This window comes from Bicyclus anynana, chromosome 1 (genome assembly GCF_947172395.1).
Source record: "Bicyclus anynana chromosome 1, ilBicAnyn1.1, whole genome shotgun sequence".
Taxonomy (NCBI): Eukaryota; Metazoa; Arthropoda; class Insecta; order Lepidoptera; family Nymphalidae; genus Bicyclus; species Bicyclus anynana.
The window spans coordinates 3,471,429-3,490,633 of record NC_069083.1 but is presented as its reverse complement, the minus strand read 5'-3'; the positions used below and the strand labels follow the sequence as shown (position 1 = coordinate 3,490,633).

The 19,205-nt window shown below is 35.5% G+C and overlaps 2 protein-coding genes across 3 annotated transcripts in view; both read left to right on the top strand.

Annotated features, from left to right (window-relative positions):
- Positions 1 to 4,642, top strand: part of LOC112054560 (transcription factor Ken) — a 56,693-nt gene extending 52,051 nt beyond the window's left edge. For both annotated transcript variants that reach the window (XM_024094391.2, XM_024094390.2), the window contains exon 5: positions 240 to 4,642. In XM_024094391.2, the coding sequence (XP_023950159.1) occupies positions 240 to 1,163 (924 nt within the window). In that variant the 3' untranslated portion in view covers positions 1,164 to 4,642. The remainder of the gene's footprint in view (positions 1 to 239) is intronic.
- A 7,019-nt stretch (positions 4,643 to 11,661) lies between these two features.
- Positions 11,662 to 18,707, top strand: LOC112054561 (apolipoprotein D). Its single transcript, XM_024094393.2, has 5 exons — positions 11,662 to 11,832; positions 14,167 to 14,324; positions 15,493 to 15,677; positions 16,839 to 17,089; positions 18,222 to 18,707. Exons 1-5 carry the CDS (start codon positions 11,752 to 11,754, stop codon positions 18,426 to 18,428), a joined length of 882 nt encoding a protein of 293 aa, XP_023950161.2. The 5' UTR covers positions 11,662 to 11,751; the 3' UTR covers positions 18,429 to 18,707.
- Positions 18,708 to 19,205: the final 498 nt, after the last annotated feature.

Below are 19,205 nucleotides of genomic sequence, written 5' to 3'. Positions count from 1 at the left end.
ATTATAGCCATTAAAAAAGCAATGCAATACATTTTTTTCTAGTTAATAGGTTTAGGCGATGGAAAACTATTGCCCAAAAATACACTATTCAATGCCTGCAAGAAACGCGCGCTTAACAAACATAAATTAATTAAATAATTAATTTATGTTTGTTAAGTTAATTAGTAAATTAATTAAATAAATATAATATTTATATAGTTTTATAAAACGTCATTAAAATGGTCTATTTTATTTCACAGAACGTTGAAAGAAGAAGGTCAACATCTTCAAGTCAAGAGGATCAACCACAAGAAACTGTTTACAGAAGACAATTATTAAGCGACCGATTAGGAAGAGGTATTGAAAGAACAAAGAGGAAATCACATTACCTGGAACCGCCTGAACTTGATTTGAGAACTGTAAAATTCGAAGATTATGGGCATTTGAAACCACCTGATAACGAATTAATGGCTCTCGTTCAGACTTCACCTGAAAATTATGTTGTAACGCCCCACAGAAAAAGACGACCTGGTTTTCACAATTCGCCATCACAGAATCCCCCGTTTGTGTCATTTCCTCCGAGTTACTTGGAAGAGATGGCACACTTGCGATACGCACAGGGACCTGGTGTAGCAGCTGGAGTAGCTCGCCTCGGTGCGTTACATCAGTTGAGTGCGTCAGCCCCTCCATACTTACCGGAAAGAAGTGCCACACCTCCTTCAGTAGCCCACGACGATGCTCTTAAGTATCGACCTCCAAGTGCAGGTTCGTGGGGTCCTTGGCTTTGTCAACCAACAATGGGCGGTGACGAGGCACCGTCAACAGATCATGAGCAGGGTTCGAGTAAACAGGCACCGGTCCGGGAGTATCGTTGTGAATATTGCGGAAAACAATTCGGTATGTCATGGAATCTCAAGACGCATCTTCGAGTTCACACCGGAGAAAAGCCATTCGCATGTCGACTCTGCGTCGCTATGTTTAAGCAGAAAGCGCATCTGCTGAAACATTTATGCTCAGTACACCGGAATGTCATATCATCCAGCGAAAATGACGGGCGAACTAATACACCTGGAAGGTTCAACTGTTGTTTTTGCCAGTTAACGTTTGAAGCATTACCGGAACTCATTCGACATCTTTCAGGACCGCACAATAGTCTGCTTCTCAGTAAAAACTTGCACGAATGACGCCTGCCCTCGTGACGCGTATACACGCGTTTTATTGGACTTTGAAACTTCTCTCGTTTCGAGAGCTCAATTGTGATATGTGTTTTAAAAGGTTTAATATGATAAGTGTTAGTTTTAATAAGTACATTATCGCAGAGCGATACTCATAGTAAGGCATTCGCAGAAGAAGGTCACTGCGGATGTGATATAAATTTGTAATTTAAAAATCACATGCCGAATGGGTCCAAATATTTATAATTTGTTTAAAAATTATAATCCGGGACCAATTCCTTCCGAGATAGTATTTATTTGAAAATGTATTTCATTAGCGTAAATGTTATTTAAAAGCCACCGACACATTAACTCCTTAAGCATAGGAAATAGATGCGATTGTCTAAGAAAAGTTGCGAAGTTTGTACAGCCTTTACTATAGGAACGTCACATGAACTACCTCCTAATTTAAATCAACGTTTGATGAAACTACCGGTGACGCGGTTTTACAGCGTTGACTCTATACTTCTTAACAATACACAAAAGTATACAGTCAATGTCTCTAGTCAGAATTGGAACTTAGAATTATACAAATCATTGAGTTGTTCATTCGCAATGTACAATAATGGAATATCGTGTTACCTGAAACTGTACAATATAATTATAATATTTATTTTCATTAATTTGATTTATTTACGAAAATCATTAGAACGAAGTAGTAGTATTATGATCTGCTTCGACATTATAGATTGCAAAAAGTCTGCTTTCACATGCAATAAGAACGTTTACCTTTGTTCCAATTTATTCCCTGACTTCAGCGTTTCGCAGCTTTTCGGACATTTAAAATCTCATTATTAGTTGTTATTACTTACGTAACTTTTAAAGTTAGAAAGAATGTGTTCGTAATATTAAATTTGACTATGCCTTCATATTATTTTGTGCCGATTTATTTTCAAAGTGGATGAACACCAAAGATTTGTAAAGCATTGATATTGTTTTGGTGTAATACAATTAAGAGAAATTATAGGGACCTGAAAAGATTTCGATGTTAAACTTAACGTATGTAGGTACCAATTTAATAATCTCACGACTGTAATAATAAAATTTCTTAATAGTTTAAATATAATTATCTCTTCTACATACACTTTCGTAATTCCACTAAGAGCTTAAATACTATTTTTTTGATTTTTATACCTATCTTAGTATTAATTAAATATTGTTTCGTCATAATGTTCAAATTACATTGTTTTATTGTCTTATCTATACTTTAAGCTTGGTTTAAATCTTGAAAGCTTTCTTTAGAGCACACTAGTATTGTGGCCAGTTATTTTTAAACTGATTTAGTAGTTAACTGTATTGTGGGTCTGTTTCCTTAAAGTTACAATTACTGTCATTCTTTTATGTTCTTGCATTGTCAAAACCGAAAACCAAAAGTGATTCGCTGCTTTAATTTATAACCAAAAGCTGTCTAATATTTGGTGAAGGTTCGCGTTTGAATTTGTAACTTTTGTTACGATGTGAAGCAATAAGTAGTACCTAAACGTCGCGTTCGTAATACTCATTTTCTACAAAAGTTAAGTACAATTTTGTTATCGTCAACTTTAATTTAGTTTCGGGCAATATTTGCAACGAGTCTTTGTACTTCGATAAAACTTAAGTTACCAGAAAATTGTTCAAAACCTAGATTAATTGACCGAGTTGTCGAATCGCTTTAACGATTTCCTTTTAAACGTTACCTATCGTTATACCAGATATTTTTATTTTACGTGTTTATTGTTTTTTATTTACACACTTTTGTAATTGGGGAACAACTTAATCTTAAGCATTGTGATTTTGATTGGTTAGATTTATGTATGTGATAAATGTTTGTTTTTATTGTGTAAGGCGCAACGAGAACGCTGTCTTCCATTGCGTTTTCCATATTTTTTAAAATTTATTTGTAAATAGTTAGATGTAAGTGATGCATGACAAAATCGTCCACAAACCAATTGCTGCCGTTGATACGTAAAACGTCTACTCGAACAAACTTTCTATATTTTTTACTGTCTTTGAATACTTCCATAGAAATAAGATTATTGTGACATTCTAAAAGTGCGGTCGGGTCGCAGATGCCTTAACAATGCAACTTATATACAAATGATAATATATATTTATATCAGTCAAGTGCTTTTTTATATTAATCAAGCAAGTAAGTATTTCAGAGTGTGCTGTATTTTGAGTTAAATATTCAAATTCAAAAGGAATTTATTAAAAATTCTAACATGTAACAATACAAAACAAAACAAGGAAATAACCACAGATTTTGAATTTGGAAACGCTTACTTGGTAATTGAATAACTATGTCCACAGTTAAATTAAATTATTTTTAATTCACGTGATGTTATAATAATGTTTCACGTATTACTTATTCAAAATGGTGTTTTGAGTAATATTAAAATAGGAAAGATAGTTTCATGTTTCCATAATAAGTATGTTAAATTTTCAAGACTAATATAAAAAAAGCACCTGACAATTTACACTTGAAGTCGAAAAGATTCTGATTAAAAATTTGTTTTATAGTAACTTTAGGGTATCCACTTGATTGTGTGGACTTTCTGAAATGAAACGATTCTGTTCAGTTTTAGGACGCATCTCATAATGATTGTCAAGTGCCAATTTGAAAGGAAAATGTTGTGAATTGTTGAAAAAATATTATACAATGTAGAGGACACCCTAAAGCTATATTATGATACTTCTTTTGCATCAAAATTGCTCAGTTCAGCAAAATTATATAATATTAGAATTACCCATAGACCATAGAGAACTAACAGAGACCTCCTTGTAGATGAAGCAGATTTACGTGATCTTTGATTTGATTTTGACAGTGATACCAAAACAAAACAGTTTGCTACGGTACCGAAAAAGCAGATTTTAGAAACTCAAGAATTGATTTAATAATTTTTAAAGGACACTGGTGTGATTATAACATTTTGATAAAATTATTTCCACACAAAACATACATAGTAATTTTTTTAATACAAATCAAGTTTAAATTTCAAATTGGTTCACAACAGAAACAAATTTAAAGAAACAAAAATAGACATTTCCAGAAAATAAATTGTTCATTGTATTTAGGGTCGTCAAGTTAAATAAATGGCTGTACCTATCGCTAAAGTTAAAGACCATTACTTAAAGGTTTTAAAAATATAAGTTTTGTAGAACTTTTAATACTTTTCGGCAAATATTGAGATTGATGATTGTGCAGTTTTGATGCAAAAAGCTATGTGTCTGCTTTGGCTATTGATGTAAATAAGTAGTTCGTAAGCTAACGAGGAGAGAAGCTTAACTTAATCTTGTTGAACTTGAATATTGGTTTTCTCTGTTTAATTGTAAATTAAAAAAAAAGTATTTCTTAAGTTTTCACATAGTGTACAATTTTTTTGTAGATATTGTTTAGTTTATTAACATTCTGTAAAAATGTGTTCTTACCCTAGTAAATTAAATAACAAGAATATTTTAGTTACACAAGCCGTCACTTGTTTTATTCATACCCTTGAATAAGATAAATCCCTACAAAATTACTGTGTGAACCAGGAGTTCCTTAAATATGTGATAAGTGCATTTTAAATACCTATTAGCTTCACTTATAACTATGAATGTAAGAAAATCTTGAAATCTTAATTTGGCCCTCTTCCCGGTCTTTGATTAGGATGAAATTTTGCAAACGCTCTGAGTTCTGATGACAATACATGACTAGCTAAGAAACGTCATTACAAATCCAATATGGTGGCCTCAACAAGATGGTGGACTGGCTGTTTGAAATCTACCCCCATTATATGGATATCAAATGAAAGCTGTCACGAATACGAAAAAAATAATCATGTGACTTATGTGACTTAAATCCAATATGGCGGACGTCCAAGATGGTGGACAGGCTATTTGAAATGCATCCCCATGATATGGGTATCAAGCGTGGTTTTTAGTTTTTTAAACTATTCATGTTATTGTAGAATTAAATATCATATGTCTCGAACGGTGAAAGAAAATCATAGTAAACCTTCATACCTGTGAATTGATAAGTAATCCTAATATGTGCGAAGTCTGGAAATCTGCATTAGGCCATCGTGATGCACTACTTAATAGCCGAACGCCTCAACAGACAATATAGATTGTTATGATGATAGATGATGATGATAATTAAGTAGGAATACTTGCAAGTATTCTTAGAAGCATATTTAATATTTATACTCTTATTCTCTTATTCTATAGGTACATGCCTTGAGATTGTTCCTAAACGGCAATGTTTTATACTTCTTATTAATCAATATTAGGTATTTATTTATTTCGATTCCTTGTTTTTGTGGTGAATGAATTACAGTAAAAAAAAGTATTAATTAAGTAGTAATAAAGTAATTGAAAATATATCAAGGGTTAGATTATGCATTGAATATGTTACATTCATATTTTCTTGAACAGTTTTCCGCACAAGAACTAGATGGCGTTGTTATATATCACGCCATTTTAAATCCGCGCTAGAACATTGCTTTCTGAAAATAGTAAATACTGAGACGAGATACGTTGCAGTACCTACAAACAAACTTTACCTCGTTGCTACTAGCGACGCCCGCGGTTTGATACCGCATATTTTTGACAAGTCTTTAGTCTGACCATGACCTAAGACTTCATAGAAATTAAATAAAATATTAAATAACATCTTTAGTACACAACTGCACAGCACAATGCATGCATGCACATGCAATTACAATTTACACCTTATCAACAGATTGAGTTGTTTAATGTTTTGTTAGTTACTTGGGTTGGTCTGTTGATGTTCTTGTTAGTTGTTTTGTATTTGTTGAGATAAGATAATCATTAATCAGTTATCAGAAGTCAGCAGAACAGAATTCGGAATCGGAAATTCGGAATTTTCAAAACACAATATGTACATACAATACAGTACAGTCATTAATAACACGCCTCTTTTTACGGGGGTAGAAGAGAAAAGTGTATCATAATTTTTCATCATTAACAGCCGCCGGCTCACAGTTGACCACGAGTCTCCTCTCAGAATGAGAAGGGTTAGGCTAATGGTCCACCACGCTGACCCAAAACGTTGGCAGACTTCACAAACGTAGAAAATTAAGATAGTTCTCAGGTTTCCTCACGATGGTTTTCCTTCAGCATTTGAGACACGTGATGTTACTTTTTTTCACTTATCCGAAAAAAAGCTTTTCGACGAGATTTTTCAGCAGCAAGTATTGTTAAAAAAAAAAAATTACTCCAATGTTGTATATGATAATGTTTTTTGTTTATGATGATGATGATGATGATGACGATGATGGTGATGATGATGATGATGATGGTAATGATGTTGATAATTATTAGTAATGCAGTGCACATGCATTACTAAGCAATGTTGTACATACATGTCGGTACATACACGTCTACCTATTAACAATTCAGGTGAGTATATACTATGTATTCATAAATAAGGTTAAAGTACATAAATGTCTGTCCTATTAAAATATCTGCAACAACATTCACATAGAACCATCATACCGCAAAAGTCTAATAAGCCTAACAAAAAGAGGCTAAGTAAACAAATAAGTAGCTTCTACACACCGGCGACAAGAAATAGACAATTCTGTCTTGGATCAATAGTTCGCTGAATAACATACATATATCTTTTTGACATTGTAATGAATCCAATATCTAATATGCTTATTCTTATTGTTTCCTAATCAGTAAAAACCAACAACTTTCCCGTTACCGGCACCCACCCCATTCGACAGGCGATGATAACATCACAGCAGAGGCGTGGCTACCACCAAATCAGACATATCAATAATACGGGGCCCCCGGACTACAAAGGCCCCTTACGTGTGAAAGCAAAAATTTGTAAAATGTTGTCTACAATTTAACTTATCATGGTGTTTCCCGAAAAAAAAACTTATAAAACTAGCTATATTAAATAAATTTTGTAAAAATTGGAAATCTAAGCATTTGCATTGTTTATTTCATTATTTGCACACTCAAAACCAAAATAAAATTACTTCTTGGTATGTAAGTAAGTATGTTACAACAATAATTTTGGTTTTACTTTGTGTTGAGAGTTTTTGGATTTTACTTTGTGTTGAGAGTTAGGAAAAAATAAAAACTAAAGAGATTTTTGGGAATTTGTCACTTGTCTATTAGGGCTCGTCACTTAATTTTGATACAGGCCCCTCCAATGCATGCTACGCCACTGCACCACAAATAATTTGAATAGCACCCGCCCTAAACCTTCCAACAACATTACAGCGAATTTTCGCCGACGTCGAACTTGTCTTCTACCTTTTTCACCATTACCTGAATCTTCTCCATTTTGATCTGTTTCAATGGACGCCCTTTATTCTTATTCTTCCTTATAATAATTATATTCTTATTCGAATATCTCATATATCATAGAGTAATGCGATTTGCTTTTCTGATGTGCAACGGCCCTTTCTGTCTTTGGATTATATAAAAATAAATAAACGGAATTAAAGCGGACTACTAATTTTAGGGTGCGTACGTTATGTATCGAAAAGAACAACAACTTTATTGAATTTATACCACACCTCGTCAATTATTGCATCTAGCAATAGATCTATAAATATAGTCCAAGCATCAAGCATATTCATATCATCATGAAAGCTTTGTACTGAATAGCAAACAAATAATAATAATTCAATGAGGTTTTTCTTTTCTACAATTTTCCATATCTTATTGCGTAGCTGTCGTGAAAGCGACAAATTGTAGCGCATACGCTACGTTACATACAAACAACTTGTCTTGAATTATTACTGTGTGCACACACTCTAAAGTATAAAAATAGATAGAAAGGATAGAAAACAAAAAGATCGCCAGGAATGAAACCGGTAAAGGCAGATGGCTCGGTTCTTTTTGCAGCGATCTATGGGCCTGCAACTGCATGGGAACATTCCGAAACTTTACTCTCCAGGTACAACGAATATGTCTTTCTTGAAGAATTGCTGCAACAACTATACTTTTGTAATAAGCTGATCAGTAAAGTAAAATACACTAATACACTTATACATTCCTGCGTGATGGGCACCCTACCAAGGGCGGCAAGTTTTGATAAGTATTTTTAGGTATTAGTTTTAATTTATTTTAATTTTATAGTTGTAGATATAATGATATTCCCTTTTATTTTATTTTTATAATAAGTTTAGCCTAATCATCATCATATCAGCCGATGGACGTCCACTGCAGGACATAGGCCTTTTGTAGGGACTTCCAAACATCACCATACTGAGCCATCTGCATCCAGCGAAGTCCTGCGGCTCGCTTGATGTCGTCAGTCCACATGGTGGGGGGTCAGCCAACGCTGCGCTTACTAGTGCGGGGTCGCCATTCTAGCACTTTGGGACCCCAACGTCCATCGGCTCTTCGAACTATGTGCCCTAAGTTTAGCCTAGTTAAATATTATTGACATAGCTAGTATAAATAATTGTACTATTTTTTTTTTTTTTATTTAATATGAAGCAATATACTATTTATGAATATACCTAAAACTAAATTAGCTTAGCTTATGATGCTGAAGTGACAAGTGAAATTCTTCATATTAAGTATTAATTATTTATAGGTTGCGTTTATTAAGGACTCCGTTTGCGTGAATTTATGTTTTTAGAAATCCCGCCGTGGCTTTTTTCAAGATAAAGAGAAGTTTAGCCCAGCTCCAAGGTCCAATTTATCTCTATACAAAATTTCATCTAAATTGGTTTAGTGGTTTAGCCTTGATAAGTTAACATACTAACAGTCTTACTTTCGCATTTATATATTAGTATAGATTTATTTAATATTATGGTTAAAGAGATAATGGTAAACATAACATAACAAATTAATATAATAAATTGACACACAAAATAATACACTGCAAAATTTTCTGGAGGGCTATTCTGTAACGTTGTTTTGAATAACTCGCAAGTGCAAGTTTCGAATTCATCTCTATATTTGTAGAGAGTGTAATGAAATGAAGGTAGAAGACGCAGAGAATTAAGAAAATTCTCAGGTATGCAGGTTTCCTCACGATGTTTTTCCTTCATCGTTTGAGACACGTGATATTTAATTTCATAAAATGCACACAAGTCACAACTGAAAAGATGGAGGTGCTTCTAACCGGATTCGAACACACACCCTCCTCCACCACACTCAAACGAAGGCAGAGGTCCCAGTGGACCTCTGCCTCAGATTCGGCAGCCGGCTATCACGGCTCACTTAGGTGTAGTAATCCAATTCGATTGGGCAGCATTCGGGAAACTCCGCGATATCTTTTCGACCGAAATTTCCCCGAAATTCGTGAGCAAGTCTTAAAACAGTGCGTGTTACCAGTGATGACCTATGGTTCCGAGACTTGGTCGATAACTATGGATCTCATAAGAAGGCTTAGCGGTCGATGGTACGACTTATGCTCGCAGTATCTCTGCGTGATCGCATCAGTAATTAGGAGATCCGCAAAAGAACCAAAGTCAAAGACCGACATAGCTCAACGAGTCGCGAAACTTTTTTTTTTCGGCGACCCCGCACTAGAAAGCGCAGTGTTTGTTGACCCCCCACCATGTGGACTGACGGCATTAAGCGAGTCGCAGGGATTCGCTGGATGGAGTCGGCTCAGGATCGTGATGTTTGGCCCTTCAAAAGGCTATATTATATGATGATATGATGATGATAATGATTAGGTAAAATGACTATATATACCCTCATTTTTCATTTCTTTGTTGATAAATATTCCACATTGGGTTTGGCTTTAGTATTTGTATTACTTCGATTTGAAGTAAGCGAAACGGTTTTACGGGAAATTTGAAAAAGAATATTGATCTGCCTTCGCTGGTAGAAGTTTTAAACTAGAGTTTACGTATTGAATAGCTAAAGTTGATTCATGAAACTATTCTTCAAAATTTTGATTATTTTTTTTTAATTTTCTCAGTTTGAAAAACAGAGTTAATATTGGGTCATGAAAATGTAAGTATATAAAAATATTTTTCACTAGCCAAAGCCCCGCGATTTCACCCGCACAGTTCTCGTCCCCGTAAGAATACGGGGATAAACTAAAGTCTGTGACATTCATCAATAAAGTGGCTTTCTAGTAATAAAAGAATTTACGACAAGTACCACAAAATTTACTTCTATATAATATATAATATTGACTCTTGCAAGAAGAAATTACATTACTGTTACATAAGTCTTGAAGCGTGGTTGTTACTTATAACAATGGAGAGAGTTTTGGAACTTATTCCGAAACTCTCTGCCTAAAAGAGAGGAGGCCTGTGCCTTCAACACCCATCAAAAATTGTGAAGATGATGATGATTGTATTCTAAGAAAGTAAAACCCAGCCATATTGAAATTCTCCTTTCAAAGTAGTTAAGCAAATAAAAACTCAAGGCACTATTCTTAGACAGGTAAACAAAAACTCGCCGATGCAGCAACGACATCCCGTCTGCCGCCGCGCAAAAAGAACAATGCCATAATTACCACCATATGTGCATAACAAGGCTCGTTGCAAAATTCATTACGGCATATTATAAATCAACCATGATATACAAAAACATAGAAATGCACTTCCGAAAATGTGACACAAAACGTCGCTACAAACAAAACTGACCGACAGACTATAATAATTATGTACGGTGTGCCTAAACATACCTACATTTAAAACTTAAACAGACAGTGATTTTTCGTATTTTCAATAGCCTACATGTTTATTTCAACGAAATAACTTCGCATTTGTGTAGTAATTGTAGTAGCAAGTGATAAAATCATTTGAACGAAGTAATATTATTTACATCATTACGTTGTATTAATGCCACCGATTTATTAACCCACTCCTAAGTCCTAATACAAACCTCAATTTCTCAAGAATACTCTAAGAAATTGAAGATTGGGAATTATAGTCATATTTAAAAGATATGGCAAATGTTAATAAAAGACATGTATGGTAAGCTTTTTTACCTGAACTGTTTCAATAATTAATTATTGAAACAGTTCAGGTAACAAAAGCTTAAAAATCGTGTATTAATACACGATTTTTAAATATTTTCCCAACATTTTAATAATGCCATGAACCACCCATGTCCGGATAACTGTAGAGCACGAGTCTCCTCTCAGAATGAGAGGGATTAGGCTAATAGTCCACCACGCTGGCTCAATGCGGATTGGCAGGCTTCGCACACCTTGGGATTAAAAAAAATCTCGGATATGCAGGTTTCCTCACGATGTTTTTGCTTCACCGTTTGAGACACGTGATATATAATTTCTTAAAATGCACACAACTGAAAATTTTTATGGGTGCATGCCCTGAACCGAATTCGAATCTACACCCTCCAAACATATCCACTAGGCTATCACGGATCGATATTATGCACCTTTTTAAAAAATGGTGGTTGAGACCGCACCATTTTTTTTTTTAATTTTATAACCTGTAGGTTCTTCCTTTTATTACCTATCTAGGACTTTGCTATATCAATGATAGCATAATATAAATCAACCTAGACTCACATTAGAGGGTTCCAGACCGGTTCACGGGGAGGGTTTAAAAGCGTACACCGGGACGTGGGACATCATTCCCGTCTCAACCCCAGACTCCACCTGATCTCCAAGATGTTAAGACTATCAGCACTGCTCCTGGTCGCGACGGCGTCGGCGCAGATCCCATCGCTAGGATGGTGTCCTGATTATCAGGTGAGTTTTCTTTGAACAAAACTTTGTACTTTATTTAAATTACTATATGTATACCATGTAGTTACCATGTATATTATATTACATATTATTATTATTGTATATTATTTTTAAATAAATTTTGTACTATTTTTCTTATATGTGATTAACTTAATAATATTTTTCTATTCACAATCATTTCTTTTAAAAATTATTTTTCATTTTCACTTGTTATACCTACTTAATATTGCAACCAACTTTCTTTGTAACTGTATGTGGCCTTATTATTGTTTATTTTATATTTTTTGTACATATTTTGTTAAAACGTTGTTAGTTACAAATAAATAAATAAATAAATAACTGTAATTAATTACCATGTTACCCTTTAAGCCTTAATTTGATTATCTCTATTTGTTATTGGTCTAATCTTGAAACTAAATTAGAATAATTTCCTACCATTCGATTTGACCATTATTGGTAAAAACAACTTATTATATGGTACCATGGAAGTGGTCTATAGCTTTATTCAAATTAAGTACCTAATATACTACCAATTACCATGTAGTTATTTTCTTTCTTTTTACTTACCGTAGTAAATTACCATGTTATCCTTTTAAGCTTTAGTTTAAATCTTTTTTGTTATTAGTCTGATCTTGAAAACTAAATTAGAACCACTTCCTATCATTTGAGTGGACTAATATTGGTAACAACAATGCCAATAGGGTACCATGTTGTATTAATAAATTAGATACAGTCGATTCTTAAGCAGCTCGTCAATTGGAATCTTTCGATTATATTAATTTATCCCTTATAAAATACTGCTTTAATTTAATAAAATCAACTACTTTTTACCAATATTTAACATTTATATTACAAAAAGTCGATGAACTTATATAAATAATATTTATGCCTTCCGTAAATAAAACCCTTGTGTACCTACGCTACTGGTTTAATCATAACATCAACTCCTCATATAAAAATGGTGTAAGTTTTCATGATGACGATAATGTACTTGCGTTTTTTTCGTCTTTATATTTTTTTATTTGATTACGTAGCGGAAAAAGTTCGAACAAGTAAAAATCTCATGATGACTTCTTGACATAAGTAGGATATATCAATTTTATAAAACTTTGTATATTTTTGTTAAATGTATAAAAATGGCATAACTTTCGTTTTACATACAATAGAAAATTTACCATACTTCTATTATTAGCGATCTGTTGACCTTAAACTACGTCCGAGCTAGCACTTTTACTTATGTAAGTTGCCGGGCGCTACTGGAGGCAGACCGGTTGTAGGGTTGATGACATTACACTACGTTCATCTAACTTTCGGTTTCCATCGACACATTCTTTGGCGCTATAGGTAATCATCATCATCATCATTATCAACTGAGCACGAGTCTCCTCAGTCAGTCAGAATGATAGGGGTTAAGCCTTAGGCCACCACGCTGGCCCAATACGGAATGTTAGTGATGATGACAGTTTTTTAATTTGTATAAAAAGGAGTACCAATGCTATATTAGCATACTACTAATTTATTTATAAAATTGCTTTACTACATATTCAAACCTAGTCATCATCCCCGTTAAGTAAATTATTAGTAGGTTTCCTGGCGATGCTTTTCCTTCAACGTTTGAAACGCGAGATATTTATTTCTTAAAAATTTTAATAAAAAAAATACAACCGACTTCAATATCACAAAAATGTTTCTACTAAACTAAAAAGCGAAAAATAAAATCGTACTATGATCAGCTTGAAGGCGGTACCAAGTTAGTGTTGTGTTAATTAAAGCCGTATCTGAAAGAAATGTCTGAAAATCTAGTTACAATCTTTATGATTTAAACGTCTTGAAAAAATAAAACTATATATTAACACCTACTCAAAATTACGTAATATGACACGCTAAAGTTTAGAAACACCCCCTCATTTTCCTCGAGGATACGTAAGTAGCTCATTTGGGCTACTTAAATCAGCTACTTACGTAAAATAGGACTGACTGACCAGGTGGACTGACGACATCAAGCGAGTCGCAGGGATTCGCTGGATGCAGGTGGCTCAGTATCGTGATGTTTGGAAGTTTCACAAAAGGCCTATGTCCTGCAGTGGACGTCCATCGGCTAATATGATGATGATGATGATGACGTAAAATAGGAGTAGATGCGAGTAGATGCTGTATACGGTGTAGCTTACTGTGCCGTTTAGAAGCAATAGCATGTAACATAAGGAGCTTCTGGTTTGCTACGTATTTTAAGTGTTTCCATGGATTTTTTCTCAGCGTAGTGTTGAATCAGTCTCTTAACCGTAGATATTGAAGCTTGAGACAAAGATGAACTTGAATTTGTATTGTCTGTTGCAGCCGATGGCCAACTTCAACGTGAACCGTTTTTTGGGCACGTGGTACGAGGCCGAGCGGTTCTTCACCGTGTCCGAGCTGGGCTCGCGCTGCGTAACCACGAAGTACGAGAGCACTCCTGAGGGAAGGATACTCGTCAACAATGAGATCACCAACGCATTGTAAGTATCATTTTGACGGACTCCGTGGCGCAGTGGTATGCGCGGTGGATTTACAAAACGGAGGTCCTGGGTTCGATCCCCGGCTGGGCATATTGAGATTTTCTTAATTAGTCTAGGTCTGGTGGGAGGCTTCAGCCGTGGCTAGTTACCACCCTACCGGCAAAGACGTACCGCCAAGCGATTTAGCGTTCCGGTACGATGCCGTGTAGAAACCGAAAGGGGTGTGGATTTTCATCCTCCTCCTAACAAGTTAGCCCGCTTCCATCTTAGACTGCATCATCACTTACCATCAGGTGAGATTGTAGTCCAGGGCTAACTTGTAAAGAAAAAAAAAAGTACCTATCAAGACCTCGGATATCAGTTTTTATACCCCAAAGCCTAAAAGGGCTAGTTACCGGCAAAGACGCACCGACTCAAGCGATTTAGCGTACTGGTACGAATGTACGATCGTGTTGAAACCGAAAGGGTGTCGATTTTAATCCTCCTCCTAACAAGTTAACCCGCTTCCATCTTAATCTTAGTTTGCATCATAAATTACCATCAGGTGAGATTGTAGTCAAGGGCGAACTTGTAAAAATAATAAAATGAAAAATTAGTAGATCAAACCATAGAAGTTAAAATTTTGGATTTTATGATATGGAAATAATTAATTTGTATTGTATATTTTTTCAAGTATATTTATTATACTATTGTATTTATTTATTGTATTGCAATTTCCGGTCTCACAGGATATTTAGATCATTTACCTAAGGTTAGGTTGCCTGGAAGAGATCACTATTAGTGATAAGGTCGCCTTATACCTGTAAAATTATTGTGTTCTTCGTTATTTTTTTTTGTTTGTGCATTATAGTTATTATAAATAAATAAAATAAAATAAATATCGATAACTTTTGTGTAGAGAAAAGATTTGATTCTTCGTTCCCTGCTTGCATCCTTCCAAACTAGCTAACTTCTCAGATCAACGTAATGCCTCGTAACCCTCGTAACTTTAATTTTAAGTTTTCGAATGATTATTATCACCATTATCTTAAGTTTAATATTATTACCTGACGTTTTGAAAGAGCTTGTAAACTAAGCCTATTTGAAATAAATGAATTTTGAGTTTTGACTTTTTTGACTTTTGACTGAATGCGTAGTCATCTAAGACTGTCCTTATGGCTTATTCCAGAACGGGAATGAAGCGTGTAATGGGAGGTTCCATGCAGACGATCGGAAGAGAAGGCGAGGGTCGCTTGATCATCAAGTACTCCACTATGCCGAACAGTTATGACAATGAATACAGTATCCTCGATACGGACTACGATAACTTTGCCGTCATGTGGTCTTGCAGCGGGATCGGACCTGTGCATATCCGTAAGTATTCACCTCGATAACCAATAACAATGAGCCTCAATAGCTCAACGGTAAGAGCGGTCGGACTCATCACCGATAGTGGTTCGATCCCCGCTCCGTTGGTCTATTGTCGTACCCACTCCTAATCTTCTTTCCTCCTTCCTCAGTCATTCCCGACTAGTTGGAGGGGAATGGGAATATCAGTCATAATTAAAAAGATACCATATCTTTTTAATTATGACTGATATTCCCATTCCTTTAAATAGTCTTTTGAAAATAAACCAATAGTTCGGAAAATAATAACTATGCCTCGGTAGCCAATAACAAAAGTTGGTCAAATTATGGTTCAGTTGATATTGTAATAAATCTAATCGAAATAGCAGTATTAGGCACGATATCCTAGTGACTAGGCACGTCCGAAAAGCTACTTCTGCTACAAGGGCGGTTGATACAGAATTAGTTGAGAACAAAGCAGACTACCATAATTCTGGGGAAGCTGCATGTATGTCAAGAAATATGTTTGAACAACTAGTGCGATTTTGTAACGCATGTGAGAAATCTAACTTCCACCTCCCTCCATCTCATTCAAAGATGGCTCAAATATTTTCCAATTGTCAGACATTTGAGTGTAGATAGTCTATGGTTCTATACTTTGGAAAACATCCCACTAAGAGTAAACGACATATCTATGGTAAACCTATAAGATTCAGTTACGAGGACAAAGTATGGACTTTTTGTACTCGATTGGGTTACTTAATTTGTGGAGAATTTCTTTGGTCTTTTTTATATTTGCAAAATTAATGTGTTCCAGTTTGAAGGCTATGGTTATTGTAACAGGTGAATGGATTGCATACCTATTAATTTGTCTCTTTCATTCGGCTTGTTTAGGAGATTTTCTTTTCTGTGGTTCTACATAGTAGAGTGCCATGAATGAAAACCGTATCTAGTCTAAGTAAAGTATTTTCAGAACGATATCTTTGTTCTAAACACCATTTACGTACACATTGTTCATTACATTATCAACAACGGCTACTGAAGCGATTTGCCTAAATTTGGCATGTAAATAGATTTTACTCTGGATCAACACATTTTATCCAGGAAAAATACCACGCGAACGAAGTCGCGGACGTCTGCGAATTCATGAAAAAACCTAAATTTGTAATTTTTTCCTTTCATCACCAGAAAACGCCTGGATCCTTACCAGAGACAGGCTAGCCCCACCTCTAGTGATGCAGTACGCATACTCCGTGCTGGACCGCTACCGCATCTCGAGGACGTTCTTCGTGAAGACCAGCCAGGCCGACTGCAACCTGCTGCCCAGCCCTGCCGCCGACCCTCTGAGTGTGAAGACTGAAGACATCATCGATGCTAAGAGCGCCCCTATCGCCAACGTTGACATCATTGCAACGGAAGAGAAAGTCGCGCCTGTTGTGGTAAGAGAGTATTACTGTTTCTTTTGTATCCTCATTAACAACCCATAGTCGGCTCACTGTTGCACGGCACGAGTCTCCTCCCAGAATGAAAAGGTTGCAGAATGCACCACGCTGGCCAAATGCGTATTGGCAGACTTCACACACGTAGAGAATTAAGAAAATTTTCAGGTGTGCAGGTTTTCTTACGATTTTTTTCCTTCACTGTTTGAGACACGTGATATTTAATTTCTTGAAAAGGACATGTGAAAAGTTGGAGGTGCATACCCCGCAATGCCGTCCAAATCGAAGACAGAGGTCATATCCACTGCGCTATCACGGTTCGTTCGTCTTTTGTATGTTACACTGAAAATTATAAATGCGGGGATATAGAGTAGGTATTATAGTAATAATTGCTGATTGATCTTCTATTACAAATTATTCTTGTGTTATTTCATAAAAAAATTTGAAATATCGTCATCACTGCAGGCAGCTGCATAATCTTTTTTGTAAACTTCCAAACACTTCGGTCCTGATACCCATTTAGACCAAAAAAAATCATACTTATCAAATTTATAATCCAACTTCCAGCTCATTTACATCTATACTATTTATTAACACTATAATATAATTACACACACACACAGTGCTGTAGCGCCTACGTCAAAATTTGCTGCAAATTTTCCAGAATCTACGAGTATCAATCGATTTTAAAAAGTTTTGACGGCCTCCGTGGCGCAGTGGTATGCGCGGTGGATTTACAAGACGGAGGTACTGGGTTCAATCCCTGGCTGGGCAGATTGAGATTTTCTTAATTTGTCCAGGTCTGGCTGGTGGGAGGCTTCGGCCGTGGCTAGTTACCACCCTACCGGCAAAGACGTACCGCCAAGCGATTTAGCGTTCCGGTACGATGCCGTGTAGAAACCGGAAGGGGTGTGGATTTTCATCCTCCTCCTAACAAGTTAGCCCGCTTCCATCTTAGACTGCATCATCACTTACCATCAGGTGAGATTGTAGTCAAGGGCTAACTTGAAAAGAATAAAAAAAATAAAAACCCAATTTTCAGTCAGTATACGAACCGGACTGGACGGGAACTTCCAAAGACCCAAAACCTATTGAGTACCTAAATAAGAATAATTGTTGATTTTCCTAACAGAAGAAAGAAGACCCCACCCCAGAGGACCCACAAGAAAGATCCGCCGCCGCTGAAATATCCGAAGAGGCCAAGCCGATGGAGATCTCGGAAATGATGCCCGAAAAGAAAGAGGAAAAAATGAAAATCGAAAAACCAGAAGAAATGAAAATCGAGAAACCCGAAATGCCTGAAATGGAGAAAGAAATGCCCGCTGAAAAATCTCAATAATTGATAACGCTTAACCCAGGCCACTGCTTCATAAGCGACAGCGGTTAGGCCATGACTCTCCCGTGCGATAATGTACTTGGGATTGAGTTTATCAAATAATTGCGTGTGATTTGCTATTGTACCTAACTGTTGGGCTATCGTACCAAATAATTGCATTTTTAATAAACCGATAAGTGCGTGATGATATTTTTTTTTGTAAACCGTTTAGTATTAGGTACATCAGTGAAATTGATTTAGACATTTTGCAAACGTTGGAGTAAATATTGTTTTTACGAATTATTATTGAGTTTTCTTTTTACCTACCTGCTTTATAATTTTCAAAAACATCTATTCTATCCTTTATCCAAACCAATATTCGCAAGTACTTAAGTCTATCTGTCTGTTAGCTTTTCTTGTATATATGTTTTCTGTGACTAAAATAAGCCCTCTAACCGATTGTCGCAATATAAATAGAAGGGGGTGAAACTGGTTTCGAAAGAAAGAAAGAAGAAAGAAAGAAAATAAATTTATTCATATCTAAAAGTTACAGACAGTCAATAAATATGTCTGTCTGTAACCCTTAAAATAAAAAGTAAAAGGATGTACAGCTCAGCATATGCCGTGCACTACATACAAGCATAATACACGGCGCTGATTTGTGTTTAATGTAGTAACTCCGATATGTCTACTATAGGCTAGCCAAATAGGCATATAGCATACACGCAATAATATTGTCAATAACAAGCTTGAATAAAATATTAACACGACGTACATTAGCAATTTTACAGTATTAGGTAT